This window comes from Lytechinus variegatus, chromosome 3 (genome assembly GCF_018143015.1).
Source record: "Lytechinus variegatus isolate NC3 chromosome 3, Lvar_3.0, whole genome shotgun sequence".
Lineage (NCBI taxonomy): Eukaryota > Metazoa > Echinodermata > Echinoidea > Temnopleuroida > Toxopneustidae > Lytechinus > Lytechinus variegatus.
The window spans coordinates 71,952,213-71,970,170 of NC_054742.1; the positions used below are offsets into that span (position 1 = coordinate 71,952,213).

The following is a 17,958-nucleotide window of genomic DNA, read 5'->3' on the forward strand; positions in this document are numbered from 1 at the left end:
GTAAATGGTTTGTTCTTGTGATAAATGAAAAACAAACTATTTGACAGGTAAACTTCAAACATGGTTCTTCTATGGATATTGGATTGTCACTCATCTGATCTGATTTTTTTTTAATGGATAAAATCAAAGGTCACAAAAATCATTACATAACGTGAAAATGACGCGTTCACACTTTGACTAAAGTAGTATTTTGATAGATCATTCAAAACGTAGTCAATAATGATCTCATGAGATTGAGATTTTTTAAAGAATTCAAAGTTTGGTATTTGAATTATTTCAAACTGGCCTGGCAAAGGCATTGATTTCAACTGCGCAGTCAAAAATCCATCTAGTTCTGTTTCTTAAACTATGCCTGCTTTTTTTTTTTAATGTTTGTGAATGTAACTTTTTTTTGCTTCAAATCAAGTGTACTTTTATTTCAAATACATGTATATCATTCTTAAAACATGTTTTTATTTCATTTTATTTTGTTTTTGTTTTTTAACTTTTCCAATACTTGCTTCATATTTGATTACGTAATCCATTTCCATCTTTTTCCTCTGCAATAATCTCATCAAATTTAACATATCTGTCTCACTCTCTCTCTCTTTCTCTCTCTCTGTTTGTCTGTCTCTCCCTCTCTGTTTCTCTGTCTCTTTCTGTCTGCCGTACTCTGTCTTCTATTGTTTCTCGATTTCCCTTCTGTCCGACCTTCCTTTTCTATTTTCCTCCTCACTTGCTCCGTCATTTATCCTGATAAACACTGTTACTGTCACCCCTATCCTCATTCTCTAAATCAACTTTGTCCTTTCCCTCCATCATCTCTCCCTCTTTACATTCCCATTGTCATGCTGTCTGTCTGTATGTCCATCTGTCTGTCTGCTCAGATGGACACCCTGCTCCTAGTGCTGCTGTTAACATCCACGGCGGGGCTTACGGTGGACATGGCAAAGTGCTCACCCCGAACAGTGCCGTTCAGGATGGCGTCTTTGATTATGACCCCACTAACATCGCCAACGGTGAGTTGCCTCAGGGAAACCTAACACATCACTCTCATTCTATCTCTCTCTTACTAATGCTACTTCAGCTCATAACATTGATAGCAGGACCATCTCTACTAAAATGGCATGTGTGCTGATCATACATGCTTCTGGTTTTATTCAGAGCTGCCAACAAGTTCACTTACTCTGTAAAGCCTCCAATCAAATTAAATTTCATATAGAAGAAACACTCTCTTCATAAATAGAAATGGACTTGCTGATTGGTCAAGTCCGTGACCAATGCTCGAGCGTATGCCATCATTCCAGGGGGAGTGTTTCATAAAGATTTAGGTATGACTGAGAGTCGCACTTAAATATCAAGTTGCATACGTAATGAAAGACTCAACCGCATTTGTCAGATGGTGTCATGAGAACGCACACTGCTGCGTATCTATCAATAAGACTGCGTGTTGCATATCATGTACGCGTCGGCATTTAAGTGCGACTTAATTCATACTTAAAATCTTAAAGAAACACCCCCAGAGCACTATGCTTTGGCATCTGTGTTCTAAAATCATAACGTATTCTACAGATGGCATCTTGACCTACTACATGTATATTGAGAAGTCTGTAATGGGATTTCAAATGCTTTTTGTTTTCTTTATTGGTCTTGGCTTCTTAACATGATAACAAATTAACCATCCTTCTCATTCTTTGCTTAACAAATTAAACCAAACATCACCCAGTGTCCAATTTCAACCATTTCTTCAATCGGTGGTTTCAGACCGTCCTAAAGTTCGTCAGTTCCAGATATTTTGGCAATCATTGTGACGTCATCAAAGGAAGGTTTTCTCAGCTGTGCAGCCGGACTCCTAGTTGTACACGTTCCTCGTGTAGTTGCTGTTTCGACCGAGCTCACCCTTAACATATTTTTAAAAGATTTTTATGAGGTTTTGATCATGGCTGCAGCATCGTCATCAGCTGCGTCTGATTCTTCAGACTTTGAAGATTCAGGTTCTGAATATTATTCCAGCAATTCAATTTATTTACTTTGAATCCACACGTGCAACCACAATAGGCACTTCACGCTCCAAATGTCAACAACACTCAGCAGCTTCCTTCCCTGACGTCATAATTGTCACGTGATATACGAAACCAAATCGGGCTGAATTTTTGTGGGCGGGGCGAATTTGGCTCAATTTTCAATATAAAACTGCCTGTGAACCTGATGTGGGATGTTTTTCGGGTAAAACTTTGATTGAATTGTAATTAGTAACCACTAAGCTAACTAATAAATCAGCATCTCTGCTGAATTTCATGGGACCTTTAGAAATAAGTCAATGACTGGAATTGCCAGACGTATGTTTTACTTTCATAGAGTGTAATGTTATACAAAGGGTAAAGCAGTATCCTGTAGTGAGCAAGCACTTTTCGTACATAAATATTTGGAATATAACATTAATAATAGCTCAATATTCCTTGTTCTTTGATGTATCCATCATTGCATCATTATATATCACAAACATAATTTATTCAATCAAGCTTCAGCAATTTTATCAATTTTGTGCTCTTGTAAACATTCATGAACCAGGGTTTGTGTATACATACACAGGAAGTGTATAGATAATGGCAGAGTCATTTATCAGGGAACATTATTACTTTACTTTTATTAGAAACTTCGGAATGATATAGTGCAGTAACAGTAAGTCAAAATGGCTGGATATATGACAGTACTTCAACAAATCAGACAAATTTCATTTCCATGGCTGTAGAATAAATGCAAAGGTGGGGGTTTGGAGTGTGATTTGATTGACTTTAATTTCAAATCATTCAGTAGAACTCGACACATCCCATCTTATTTGTTTCCGAGATTGAAGCATTTTGTTGTCAGCATATTAAAGGACAAGTCCACCCAACAAAAAGATTATTTGAATGAAAAGAGAAAAATCCAGCAAGCATAACACTGAAAGTTTCATCAAAATCGGATGTCAAATAAGAAAGTTATGACAATTTTAAGTTTCGCTTAATTTCACAAAACAGTTATATGCACATCCTGGCTGGTATGCAAATGAGGAGACTGACGTCATTCACTCACTCACTATTTCTTTTGTATTTTATTACATGAAATATGAAATATTATAATTTTCTCCTCATTGTCAAATGATACATGTACAGTGATTAATTCCTCTCAGAACATGTGGAATTAGCATTATTTAATACTATATGGTTCAGTCAAGTTGGTCCTTATTGTCAAATTCTATAAAAAATGAAATATTGTATAATTCGAACAATAAAAAACAAAAGAAATAGTGAGTGATGGACATCATCGACTGACTCACCTAGTTGTGCATATCACTGTTTTGTGAAAAATAAGCGAAACTTTAAAATGTCTTAACTTTCATATTTTACATCCGATTTTGATGAAATCTTCAGCACTATTCTAGTTTGATGTTTCTCTAGTTGTTTAAGTCAGCATTTTCCTGGGGTGGACTTGACCTTTAAGGTCCAGTTTACAAGAGCTTTGGTGCATGTCATTTATTTGATTGAGTTAAACCAATGAAAGTTGGAAGCCATATGCTTCTGGAGCATGGTATGGCATGATGAATTAAAATTCAGATGAACTTAGAGCAAAGCGGCATGTCTGCATTGGATGCCAAGTATTTTTTATTGTATCATATAGGATATACAGCAACCACTTTCTACTTTTATCTAAGTACAAATAGTACTTGTCTCTTAAAATTAATCTTTACAAAGTCATGTTTGATTTAATAATTCCTAACGTACATCCCCCCCCCCCACATTTTTATAGACAATGACGATATTGAAATATTATAATTACATTGTGGCAAATAGTATATTTTGCACTAAAAAAATTGTCTGAGTTACATTGATTGCATAAAGAGAATTTGAAATAGAGCATGATTAGAAATGATCTTGCCAAATTCAAGTTTGAAATATAGTATTGCATAATTTTATAAAAGCTATATTTGTTATTCCCCCTCCTAAATGTGCGAAGGCCATGTCAAGACATCATTTTGATACAAACCAAATATTTTGGATGTTGATCTATTGCTTTGAAGGGAGTGTTACTTGTCCATTTGTCAGTATTTTGTTTTACTAATGACTGTATGAATTGGAGAGTATTATCATAAAGTGTCTCATTGTCCTGACATAAGACAAGGTTGATGTTCTACTTCATTTAGAGAGGCATCGTCCTTTGTTACCAGACAAAAGGCCCGTATTCTGAAGTCAGGTTTAACTTGGACCATGATCTCACTCTGTGCTAGAATTATGGGAAGCCAAAAGTGTCAAAATTTGTATTAAGTTGTTATGTTTCTTTATGTTTACTGTGCTCTTTCCTGATTCATCGATGGTGAAGAAAATGATCTATTTATACTTCCTAGACAATAATGAATGATTTGAGAGCCGAATGAGCTGAAATATCTCTACCGTTATGGATTTATGGAACAATTGACTATCCATACTAAAACAACAACTTTACCTCAGTTTAAGTTAAACCCAACTTCAGAATACGGGCCAAAGATTTCAGCAGATGAGAACAATCGTCAGTGAAGATCACCAAAAGGAGACATCATAAAATACTGCCTGCTTTATAAACAAATTTTTCCTTGGCAATCGGGTTAAACAAACGCTGCTAATTCCTCTCTTCTCATGATAAACACAGGTTTAGCATCTAGTTTACCAAACACTACGAACATGATAGTGCACAGTCCCAAAAGAGAATCTGGATCGCACAGTTCCCAGCCCTCCCCCACCCATCAGCCTAAGTGGAAACACGTCCTTTCCGGGTCCGACTCTTCTTCTAAGGATAACAAGATCAAACCTGCCACGTTACCACATAAGGTGAGTTCCCACAGACGACGTTTTGAACTCTTCTTTTCCCGTAATCTTGTTGCTTGATTCACAATCTGTAACATTGTAATGCTTCACCATAAGTGTTATTTATATCTTCAGGTATTGAAGTGCTTAAAGACAATGAACCTTTGCAAGTTTTCATCTATGCATATGGCTTCATAACCATTCTGTATTTCATTTATATAATGAAAACTATAAAGTAATTTTATTTCTAAGAACAAAAAATATTCATTTCACTAGTGATTGATATTAAAACCCTGTCTGTGGTAAGGTATTTTAATCATATCTTCCTCTCTTGGAGAAAATAAATATTAACACTGCAACATTGCCAGGCCACAATGGTTGGGTATAGTAATAGCAATAGGCATTTATACAGTGCGTCCTAGAAAAAAAAAACGAGATTAAGCGATGATTTATCATAACTTCATCACAAATACAATAGACAAATGACCTACCAATGTAAAGCTTAGAATCTGATATTATTTTGATTATTCCTCATTCATGCATGAGTGAGCAAAAACAATTTGAAGAAAGGATACCAAAACTCATTTGGCGGGGGGTATCTGAATTTCCAAAAGAAAATCACATGCCTAAAATTCCAATATCTGCTCTTTTATTTGATACCTTAATCACAAAAAAATGGTCAAGAAGTAAAAAAAAACATGTTCCCTCGAAGCAATGCTTATATTTCCAAAATTTCATTAAATTAAAGTGTTTTCACCGGTTTCCCAGAGAAGCATGGTTAACAAAAGACTTAATGCAGGGCTGATTGTCAACGAAACAGATTGTCGAGTGAGTTTGAACGCTAGCCTGTAAAACCTCTTCCTTTTGTGAAATTATTGAAATTCAAGCCTTATTTCAAATAACCAGAACTTTGTTATTTCTTGACCATTTTCTGTTATTGAGGTATCAAATTAAAGAGCAGATATTGAACTTCTTAAAACTGGTTTTCTTTCTGAAACCCAGATACAGATCGCCAAATTACTTTTTGGTATCCCCTCTTCAAAGCATTTTTGCTCACTCATGCATGGATGAGGAATAATCTAAGTAATATCAGATGAAAGAAGAGATTCTAAGCTTCACATTGGAAGGTCATTTGTCTATTGTATTTGTGAATAAGTTATGATAATCATCGATAAATCTCGGTTTCGTTTTTTGTTGGACGCACTGTATAGCGCCACCTATCTATTCCCAGGCGCACTATTATTATTACCCCGTCTTTGGCTCAAGCTGCCTTCCAGCGCTCGGTGCAATTCGAGGAATTAATCCTGCCGGGTAATCATTCACCTAACCTGGGTTGAGTGCAGCACTATAATGCAAAATTTCTTGTTGAAGGAAAATATGCCATTTCCGGGATTTGAACCATTTCCTTCTTAGTGGAAGACGAGAGTCGTAGAGATTACGATTTGACTCAAAAAAAGCACATGTCGCCTGGAGAGAAGTGCTTGAGAATAGTAAATAATCCTAAGTGATGTTTAAGCCAATGAAATATTGTAACATTGAAAATTAGATAGGAATTATGTTAAGAGTTTAGACTAGTAATATCATCACATTTCACTTTATTGATTTATTTTTGTGTGTATGTACTTTCAGAGGACAAGAAGAGATTCCAATGATGACTGGGAGATACCAGCCGATGAGATTAGGTTAGGATCAAGAATAGGAGCAGGGTCATTTGGAACTGTGTTCAGTGGACAGTGGCATGGTAAGTTAGCTTTTCATGCAGAAGAACTTAGGCCCGAAGGTGGTTTTTAAAACCATCGGTTGAACCCATGGTTTATGCAGATTTCCTGTATTAATTACGCTTATTTACTGCGTATGTTAAAAACGGTCCGATGCCTATTCCCGCTTTTGTCACACTGCGCCGAATTGACGCCTGTTGCCATGGTTAAGTACGCTATTTTATTCATGAGTGCACTCTTCAAACAGAGGGCTCATGAAAAGAATAGCATATTTAACCATGGCAACAGGCGTCAATTTTGCACACTGACAAAAGTGCGCATCAGGTTTGGACATTTTTCAAAATACTAGTATACGGTAAATAAGTGTCATTTATACAGAAAATCTGTATAAACCATGGGTTCAACTGATGGTTTTAAGAACCTCCTTTATGAATTGGGGCCTTAGAGTTTCCCACGGTCCTTCAAATCTTTCAATTAAAAAAAAATTTGAGTGGCTCTGAAAGGATGCACTTGACAGAGTAAAATTAACAAGGATTTTGCAAGATATAATTAAGATCAGAATTTTATTTAAGAGTCATTTGATTTGGCTTAATTGAAGTCATTCCCTGTGTAATTTTTTACTAGGGGGGGGGGCTTCTGACATGCTCAATAGAGATTCATCTCAGATACACTTATACATGTCGCTCATGGTAGCAGTCAGTGAATCACCTATTCCTTTTGTGAGAGCCCTTAGTTATTGATGTTGTGGATGGCATTTTGTTCAGTTTCTTAAGACGGAAATTGTCTTATATTGGTATGTACTTCACCTGAGATACATGTGATACAGTCTTCATTGACCACTATGTAACCGGTAGCAGAATTTCGTTATGATATATTTACTTGATCTTTATTATAGTGGATGCTACAAGATATCTACTGTAAATTATACCGTTACTGGAGAGGATAAGACAACGGACCTCAAATTGGGGAAAGTTAGCTTTTTGTCTTCCTGACTACTGTTCATAATCTGACCATATCATGGGTTAACCACCTTCCTGCACATTGCTCTTGTTAGATAATATAAAATGATAATTGTCATTTTTTTTTGTAGTGCATAACACATACAAATATGTCTCTATGTGCTTCAGAAAATAATAGAGAGGAAGAGAAGTGTTGATGGGGTCATTTTTTGTTGAGGTTAGGTACAATTTAAATAAGTAGGTTTTAAGGGCTGTTTTGAATTTGTTAACTGAATCAATTGTTTTCAGGGAATTAGGGAATTTGTTCAAGAAAACGGGTCGATGAGCCAATGAACGTTCACCATGTGTTTTGTTGATATTGGAGGAATGATTAATATATTTTTACTTTGTGAGTGTAGATGATGTTTTGGCTTATAGACAGTGACTAAATTATTAAAGTATGAAGGAGCAAGTCCATAGAAACATTGATATACTCGTAACAAAATCTTAATTGGATTTGAACCTGGGCTGGTAAGCAATGTAAATGGTTCAAGACAGGGGATATGTTGTCCTTGTCTTAGTACGAGTCGTGCTGCGGAATTTGGATAGTTTGGAGTCTTTGAATGAGATGCAAGGCTTTGTAGAGGAGTGGTCTTTGAACATACAGAATAAGATTGAAAACACTGAGTTATATATCATTTATTTGGTTACAGGTTCTGTAGCAGTGAAGAGATTGAATGTCAAGGATCCAACCCCATCACAACTACAAGCATTCAAGAATGAGGTTGCTGTACTTAGGTAAGTTCTTTCATCCTGTTGTCAGATGGAGCCAGTTTGTCCCTGTACAACAGCCACTGACTTTACAGAATTCAGTCATCTGTGGGTTAATCGGTCGGTTGAACCATGGGCAGACCTGGGATCCGTCTTACAAGGAGTTGCGATCTATCCGATCAACCACAACTATGGACGGCCAGCAACGTCAACATCTATCACGTGTTTGTTGAAAATAATTTCAAACTATGATGTATATTCACGCATAGTCAAAGAGTGTTGATGTTGTCAGCGCTTTCTAAAGTAAGCTTGCTGGAATTACTGGACTAGATTCACAGATGTGTTGTATAACATTTTACGAACCAAAGTCTTATTCAACATCAGGAAAACCACTGTATAAGCTATTATGTAACTACTTAAAGTTCTACTGCATGCATATAGGTTATAATATCTTTTGAAACATATGTTCATTCAAGGTACTTGTGCTCTGTTTACTTCTGACTGGTCAGTAAAGAAAAAATTCCTCCTCTGACTCTTTTTTTTTCTTTTTTTTTTCATTTCACTTTACTAATATTTTTAAAAGTTTTCTCTCAAGCCTGAATTGTATTTTTATTTTAATTTGGTTCAAATTCATTCAACAGGAAAACTAGGCATGCCAATATTCTGCTATTCATGGGATGCACCTCCAAGCCCCAGCTAGCAATCGTCACCCAGTGGTGTGAAGGCTCGTCGCTCTACAAACATCTCCATGTTCTAGACTCCAAATTTGTCATGCATCAGCTAATTGACATCTCAAGACAAACGGCACAGGGTATGGAGTAAGTATCCCATATTGCATTTCTTTTGTGATTGATGTATTACACTTAGAGAAAAATGAAAGACCTAGTTTTGATGATCAGCAAAAGCTCGAAGATATCCATTCGATCATATGTTATTGAGCTAATTGAACCTAATCATCATCATTCAAATTTGGCAATTAATGTTTTGTTTTGTTTTGTTTTTTTCATTAAAGGCATATGTTAATGTTATAGACATGTAATTTAAAAAAAGGGAGAGATGAAATATTTACATGGATGCCTTTCTATTAACCTAAAAACCCTAAAACCAACCCAAAAAAAATCTAAAGAAATGCTTTTGATACGTTATCATCGAAGACTTTGTGTAATTTTTATCATGCCGATAATAATAGAACACATAAATGTTTATGATGAAATTAAGATGGTGTCTGCGGTCACTTTATATTTCACTTTTTTGAAGCACTAGATATCAAGTTTCGTTTTTCTGGGCTTCATTTTTGTAACATATCACAGACACGGGTGAAAAGTGTGACCTCGCAGCTCAGATTTTCAAAAGTCAAATCAATGTTAGCCAATGCCTTAAGTGTGAGTGCTATCTGCAGTTCTACACTTGGTGTGGGTATATGGGAAATCATACTTAAGACATCTTCATATCAATAAATTATATTCAGTTGGTTCTTTCATTTAGTAGCATGTCATTTTCATTGTTTACCATTGTTTAGATTTTTGCATGTTGTGATATTTTTTTTACTTGTTTTCTTTACAGCTATCTCCATGCAAAGAACATCATCCATCGAGATCTGAAATCAAACAGTATCCTTTAACGACAGTCTTGATATATGTATGTAATCTTCAACCTATAATTGTGTTTTCTTGTCTCTTGCTATTTAACACAAAATTCAGTTTGAGTTTAAAACATAGTCAGAAGACTCATCCACTGGGCCACAGCGCTCCACTTTACTATTACTGATTACTATAATGTATGTTTCATGATGTATTCCTTAACCGATACCCTCCCATCAAGATATCTTCCTGCATGATGACCTAACAGTGAAGATAGGTGACTTTGGTCTAGCTACAGTCAAATCAAGATGGAGCGGTTCACAACAATTTGAACAGCCATCAGGGTCGATACTTTGGATGGTAAGTAGCGGGGAAAATTAGTCGGGTCCTTGCAATGTTGGCCCAAGTAAAATTTTTATATACAAAATAGGTGAGCAGGTATAATGCTATGGCTACTTGCCATTTACCCAGCTTGTTATACCCCCACCAAACAAAGTATGAAGGGGGTGTATAGGAGTCAGCGTATGGTCAGTCCGGTAGTCCTTTGCAAATCTTGCGGGGGTTTTTTTTGCTCACACATAGGTCTTGGGATAAAGATGGGCAAGAAATATTTTTTACCATGTGTTGGAAACTTGCCATGGTAATGGCATGGATAGTCATCACATTCAATGATAGTAATAGTTCTATTATGGCCATTTGAACTAACTCCATTTATTTCTGCAAATGCTTCCTCACTTAACTTTGGGGGTGGGGGACACAGTAAAACTTGCCTTTATGACTATTGACTATTTTTTCAATATCCTTTTTAACTTGGAGACAGTGCCTTTTTTCTATGGAAAAGGTGTCACGTATTCAAAAACCAATAGTATTTTTGTCTCGCCCACCAGAAGTGAAGGCGAGACTTAGGGATCCAAATGTCATCTGTCGTCCGTCCGTCACAAACCTTATGACACATAACTCCACAACCGTAAGTCGCTTTTCAACCAAACTTGGATGGTGATGGACTTGGGGGACCTGCATGTTAGGCTGCAGTCGGAGGTCACATGGTAAGGTCAAAGGTCATTTTGAGGTCAACGTTAAAGTTTACATGCAAGACTCTCTTATGACACCTAACTGCAACTGCAAGTCACTTTTCAACCAAACTTGGATGGTAGATGGACTTGGGGGACCTGCATGTTAGGTCACATGGTAAGGTCAAAGGTCATTTTCAGGTCAACATCAAAGTTTACGTGCAAGGCTCTTATGAGAAGTGTTATTCCATCCCAGTCATTTCACAATTAAGTTTCGATACAATTCTGTTGCATGCCCCTGCAAATCACAATATTTCTGGTTATTTTCATAAGTGGGTGAGACAAAAAAAAAATCGCTTTTGCCTTGTATTGATATGTAACTTTAATTTGATTGTCTTTTTCTAGGCACCAGAAGTGATTAGGATGAGAGATCCCAACCCCTACTCATTCCAGTCTGATGTCTATGCATTTGGAGTGGTTCTCTTTGAGTTAGTCACACAATCCTTGCCCTATCAGAACATCAAACACAAAGATCAGGTAAAGTAGACCAGTTTTCACAAAAGTTGAACTATGACTGTTACGTGTATATTTGTCAGATTACGTTCGTGGGACGCACTGTACTGCGTAACAGTCAAAGAGGGGAACGCGGTAAATATTATTGGGCATCGAAACTTGAGAATGATTTTTAGTTAGATTTAACTAATTGTGAAATGGACTACTTTATCTAAAAAATACCCTATTCAGACTATTTTTACTTGACACAGCTTAAAAGTTGTAATAACGTGAGAAAATGTAGACAAAAATCCTACCTTTTCCATTGGCTTACCTTAGGAGAAGCATTGACTTAACAAAATTTATGTCAGGTGGTGTCTCATAAAGCTGTTCCTAAGTTAAGAGCGACTGTAATAACGACTGGTGAACCTTTCTTACGCACTAAACCATCGCCGGTTAACATTTTGGTGGATACCCAAAAAAGGATCACCAGTCTTTCTTAAAGTCACTCAAAACACCCACCAGGTAGATTTGAATAATTCTTGTGTCTGTCAGTTAGATTGGTTTCTAGTAATTTGCTGCTACACACTAGTTTCAGATGTAAAGTCAAGAGCTGAACTTGGCCAGATTCTCCATTATCCAAGTCATAATGGCCTGAATTCACAAAGGTGGTTTTTAAAACCATGGGTTGAACCCATGGTTTATGCAGATTTCCTGTATAAGTTAAGCTTATTTATCGCGTATAGTAAAAATGTCCAATGCTGATGCACTCTTTTGTCACAGTACGCGAAATTGACCCCTCTTACCATGGTTAAGTACGCTATTTTATTCAAGAGTCCACTGTTTGAAGAGTGTACTCATTAATTCATAACAGTGGACTCATGAATAAAATAGCGTTGAAACCACGACAACAGGCGTCAGTTTGGCGCACTGTGACACAAACGCCCATTAGCATTGAACGTTTTAATGTACCCGGTAAATAAGTGTAATTTATACAGAAAATTTGCATAAACCATGGGTTTTACCGATGGTTTTAAAACCACCTTTGTAATTTTCGGGTCAATTTGTGTCATACAAAGAAAAATAGTTGCATGTATATGGCCTCAGTTGATGCTTTGCTCTGTTTTGGTGCTGTTGATTTCGAATTTGGGGTGGGGAGGAGAGTTAGGCAACACTTTGAGTTTCACCATACCCATTGATATCATTTCTGTGGGTATTATTTATGATTTTGCGCCTCGGAATAGTTAGATGGTGCATCATAAATGTTGTGTTTATTATTATTATATTCATCCAATAATTAATCACTCCATGCAGATCATCTGGATGGTCGGGCGTGGGTACTTACAGCCCGATCTCACCAAGGTTCGTAATGACACCCCTAAAGCACTCAAGAGACTCATTACAGATTGCTATGCTCTCAACAGAGATGAGAGACCGTTGTTTCCTGTGGTAAGCATGCCATTTTAATATCGTGTTGTTTCATGTCATTTACCAATTTTCAAAATAGAATGTTCCAAAGTAGAAATTATTTCAGCCGGAAATAATGAAAAACGATTGTTAAATTGCTTTGTTTTATTGACCAATGAATTTACTGATTACCGCAATAGAATATTTGTAGTATTTAAAGCATATCATATGACATGGGAGAATTAGATGGCTTAAATGTGAGGTGTGATGCTGTTGAAATATAATTTGGATTTTTAACACATTTTGATAGATGTAAAAAAGCAAGATTTTGTAACTTTAAAATGAAAATTGTCAGTGAAAGCAATTAAAAGGAAGATAATTTTTGTTTCTTTGGTTGTATTTTTAGTGACTGGTTGTACAGCATCCTTTTTTTCAATGACACTTAAAATCTGAATATTCATCGGAATTGTGAACTACAGGTACACACTGTATTATTGCATGTATTAAGACACCATCAATCAGCACCATTCAGTACCCTTATATTTCACTCAAACAGAGAATGTAAAACACAGGAAACTGATCTTTAGCATTCTCAATGTTTTTGTGAAAACTTGCTTTTGCAATGAGCACATCTCCAGGTGAGAGCTTGCATGTGTTATATCATTGATCAACAAACCTACATTTTTAAGAGATGCAGTTATCATCTTCATTAAATTTGCACTTTTCAGGTGAATAAAGACTGTTTCCCTTTTCTATTTTGCTCCATCTTTGTAGATTTTGGCAGCATTAGAGAGCTTGGCCAGGCAGCTACCCAAGATCCACCGCAGTGCATCAGAGCCTTCGTCGCTAAATCGGGCAAGGTTACATTCAGACGATTTCATGTACTGTCCTTCCCCCAAGACCCCCATTCAAAGCCAATTCGCTGTCTTCCCATTTGACATGCGGGGATGATGACCGTCTATACTGCGACAAACGATAGACTTGGCTTCTGACGTCCGACTAAACACCCAATTTGGGGAAACGGAGTATATGATGACGTGACTTGTGGGACATTTGAACACAAAATTATCTTGGAACTTATTGACAGATAGTGTTAACACTAAAGGCAGTGGAGAAGGATAAAGATGTCTGTTTGTTTGATGGCAGAAAAAGCAAGCATTCTTCAGGAGCGGATGTATGCTACTCTGTATATCTGGCGCCTTAGCTAGGAAAAATTCAAGATAGACTTGTGCACGTGAATTTTAGAGGTAGAAGTTGTGCAATGACGAGAGAACGTGCTTCATATTATGTAACATAATTCTATTGAAACAAACGAAATCAGATGAGGACGATGCACACCAGAGATGAATTTCTTTCTGCTTCACTTTCCTTGGAGCTGTTCTGTACGAAGTTCGATATATAGATATTGATGCACGGATCTTACAAGGAAAATGATGAATAGAATGGGAAAATGCTCCATGACCGGGTCGAGAAACATACAATGAGGCAGGTTGTTCAGGAGAAAGCGGAATTATTCTCTATTAACGCAACAGCAGCGATCATCAAACTTGGCGAAGATGAAAGTTTGGAGATGTGCTATGTGGCGAAATGGAGACGGAATCATGGAGCTCATTTGTAGATTTTTCATAAAAATTATCAATAGTCAAGTAAAGCACACTCACTCACACACACACACACTACGCATATGATTGAAGTAACATATTTCATGTAGATCATTATATACAAATTTCTGGACATATATGTATGTTTTTTATGTAGATTAGAAAGGTCAAGGTTCACTAATAATATGTGCGGACTGTTGATTGAGATCTATTGTGTGCTGCTGAGGCAGAAATTTAAATTGAAAAGCTAGTGACTACTGGGGGAATGATTTATTTGTTGTAAAGGAATTAAGTTATACTCAACAATCACCCTTGGTATCATCACTGCATACGTCATTGCACTTTTGAGTATACATTGAACAATTTTAAAATGTTAATTGAAAACTGTTTTAAACAAATCTGTCTGAAATTTTATCCTCCTCTGTCACAGATGAACTTTTGATCCCATTCATTCCATTGCATTAATCATATTACAACCGATAAACACTTGCATGATTCTGTTGCAAGATGAAGGCTAGGCAATTGGGTGGACTCACAATACGGTGCTCCATATATCGGTTGCAGCGGACAGACTGAAATTCGCGATGCCTTATGGGAAAAAAATCTGTTGCACGCGCTGTTATTAAAGTGCATGTGTGCATGCGATTATCCAGCGCCGGCCGACGAGGTTCGACCGGAAATGCTGTTCACTGGGGTCCAGGAGGTGGGAGAGAGATTTGCCTGCATATTTCTGTGTGAAATTTAGACCGTTTTGGGCGAATTCTTGCCATACGGCTTTCGTGTTTGGAGCGAGAGTCACATTACAGTACACTTGCACTGTGCGCTGTCTGCATCTGTGAGCGATGTCGCGACCGCGAAGTTAGACAATTGGCCTGTTCGCTGCAACCGATAGATCGCGCACCATATTGTGAATCAACCGAATTATGAGAGTTTCTCCATAATCTGTCTAAACACGATCCGCTCTGAATATAATATCTTGGGCTACTAATATTTTTCAAAATTTCATAATTGTGAACAAAATTAAAATCGATTTTTTTTTTTTTTTATCTGTTCCAATAGATATTTAACATATATGATGTAAAACACATCGCAGAGTGAATGAGAAAAATCAACTCTTATTCATAGGAAAAGGTGGAAATGAAATGTAAAATAATGTCCTTGAAATCTAACTTTTTTTCAAAATTACAATACCATATTTTTATATCATGAGTGTAATCTGAAAGAATGTTTTTTTCACAAAGGATGATTTTTCAATATCTGTTTTGAAAACACTTTAAAATTACGTTTACATGCATTTTAAAGTGTACATAAAATTAGACACAACTTATCTAAAGGTGTTCCTTATTCAAATAAAATAGCTATGAATCCTTGAAGTAATGTCATGTTTTTTTTTATAATGAGACAAAAAGTAGGCATTCAGATTTGCTCACGTAGTAAAATACCTAAAACGGTCTCATCTGCGCATAATGTATTTTATGTATTTTATATATATTGTATGTAGGTAGAAAAGAAGTGTGTACATTTATTGAAATTCACTGGCATTCTGGAATTGATATTTAGTTTCTCTGCCATCTGGTATCTTTATAGATTTGGGCTGGTCCCAACGATTGATAAATTTGAAGATATTTGAGAGTATAACGGGAGAGGGAAAGAGAGGGGGTGAGAGAGAGAGAAAAAAAGGAGGAGAAAGAAAGAAAGCATCTATTTTTATTCTATGTTGTGGTCCTTTTACCCACTTACATGTAAATGAATGGTATCTTCCGTCTGTGCTGTATTTATCTCTTTATATACATTATTGTTCCCATGCATCTCACTTTAGTGGAAAGTGCCACATGAATCAAATTAATTCAAAATAGGAATTAAAAGGGCTGATAAAGGAGTTGCTAGAATTGCTAAGCTTTTCCTGACCAGAAATTTGAAAAGCAACCAAGTTTGTGTCACGTAAAGTAAAAAAGAAGTATGATAAATTCAACATTGCATTAATGTATTTTGTATGAACAATGCATACATGTATCTTAATTGTGATAGTCAATGTAACACAATGGCCAAGCAGTAATTTTTTTAACAGAAAGTAATTTATTTTGGTATGTCCAGTAATATTCTCTTGAATCCATTCTTATGTACAACCCATTGTTGGTTTTGATATATTTATTATTTAATTCATATTTATTGCAAAAATGACGAGTTTATATTTAATTAAAATGTTCAGCTCACTAGAAAGTGCGAAGCCACAGAAATATTCACACAAATTGGATATTCTGTAGATTTGTTGCATAACTCCTATATTTAAAAATAATGAATTCTAATTAAATGTTTTATTTTCATATAAACAAGGTCACCAACATTTCTCATCATTAATGCCATTTTTTGTAACATTGTGGCGTTTAATGATTTTAAATTATATTTATCCTGGGTCGAAAAGTTCAGTCAATGTGGCTATATCCTATATGTTTGTCCTTCAGTAAATGTTAAATAAAATGATGTTGATGTTGGTAGAAGTAGTAATTTTTTAAAACCAGTATTTTTAATGATAAGGATGGTGGTGATGATGATGACGATAAAGTGATTATTCGGATGTAGGGTTTTGGAGGCGCAGATATTTGTTTATGTCTTGCAAGGTTGTTTCAAGAAGACAAACTATTAAAACTGATTTTTAACGTGCATGCCTAGGAAAACCATTCAATATTTAAAATGTTGGACGAAATGAATATTTTGCCCCGCCCACAAGATAATCGTTGGTTAATACATTATTGTGCGCATGAAGCTATTGTTAGGTCACAATGAAATTGCATTGCGTATTAGTTGCCAGGAGGTGTGGTAAATTAGGAGCGTCAATTTATTGAGTTCAAATGCGCTTGCACTATGCGCTAAGCGCATCTTTACTTGATTACAGAGATTTCTTCCTTTTTTTGATACGACAATACTCAGGCGCCATGCTCATGATTTACAGGATTGCCATAAACGATGGTTACTAAAAACTTTTTTTTCTTCATTATATTATTCTTAGCTTTATGGGGGTATCTAAATAATGATAGTAATATTGGATGACCAATTTTTCGTTGGATGCGTAGAAATATTGTTCTTCAAGAGAAATTCCAGTAGTTGCAGTAAACACTGATTTCATGAGAAAGTCTGTAAAACAAGGCTTAATTGTCAGTATATCATCGAAGATCTAGATCTGGTACAGTTAAATTAACTGAACTTTGTGAAATCTTGAAATCTACGCTGAAAAATGTTCACACCGAAGATCCCCAACACAGATAAGTGCACGTGGGACAATGTATGATTATTGCTTAGGGCGTCGGGCCCGACGCTCTACCCGAATCCTGTGCTTATTTGCTGATTTCTCAGCAATTATGCAATTTCTTCCAGAATCCTTTGGCACATGCGTTTTATTTATACAAACAGACACTTTGGTGGTCATTTCATTGGATTCTGTACGAACTCATTTTGATATCGTTACCAAAACTAGCATTTACCTTTCAGCTCGTACAATATTTCTTCACATCCCACTCAAGGCCCTCCAATATTCCCTAAATATCTACTTGGAATGCTTATGATTTACTTCAGTTATTGTCAATCTGTCTTCTATTTACAATGGGACAATGCATTGGTATGACGCCAAAGACTACCATTCGTAGT

General features: G+C 36.1%; 1 protein-coding gene across 2 annotated transcripts in view; it reads left to right on the top strand.

The window, feature by feature from the left end:
- Nucleotides 1–15,087, top strand: part of LOC121411868 (serine/threonine-protein kinase B-raf-like) — a 60,118-nt gene extending 45,031 nt beyond the window's left edge. For both annotated transcript variants that reach the window (XM_041604753.1, XM_041604752.1), the window contains 10 exons: nt 867–998; nt 4,645–4,823; nt 6,429–6,540; nt 8,169–8,253; nt 8,868–9,044; nt 9,790–9,836; nt 10,048–10,166; nt 11,222–11,353; nt 12,623–12,757; nt 13,490–15,087. In XM_041604753.1, coding sequence (XP_041460687.1) covers nt 867–998; nt 4,645–4,823; nt 6,429–6,540; nt 8,169–8,253; nt 8,868–9,044; nt 9,790–9,836; nt 10,048–10,166; nt 11,222–11,353; nt 12,623–12,757; nt 13,490–13,666 — 1,295 coding nt within the window. In that variant the 3' untranslated portion in view covers nt 13,667–15,087. The remainder of the gene's footprint in view (nt 1–866; nt 999–4,644; nt 4,824–6,428; nt 6,541–8,168; nt 8,254–8,867; nt 9,045–9,789; nt 9,837–10,047; nt 10,167–11,221; nt 11,354–12,622; nt 12,758–13,489) is intronic.
- Nucleotides 15,088–17,958: the final 2,871 nt, after the last annotated feature.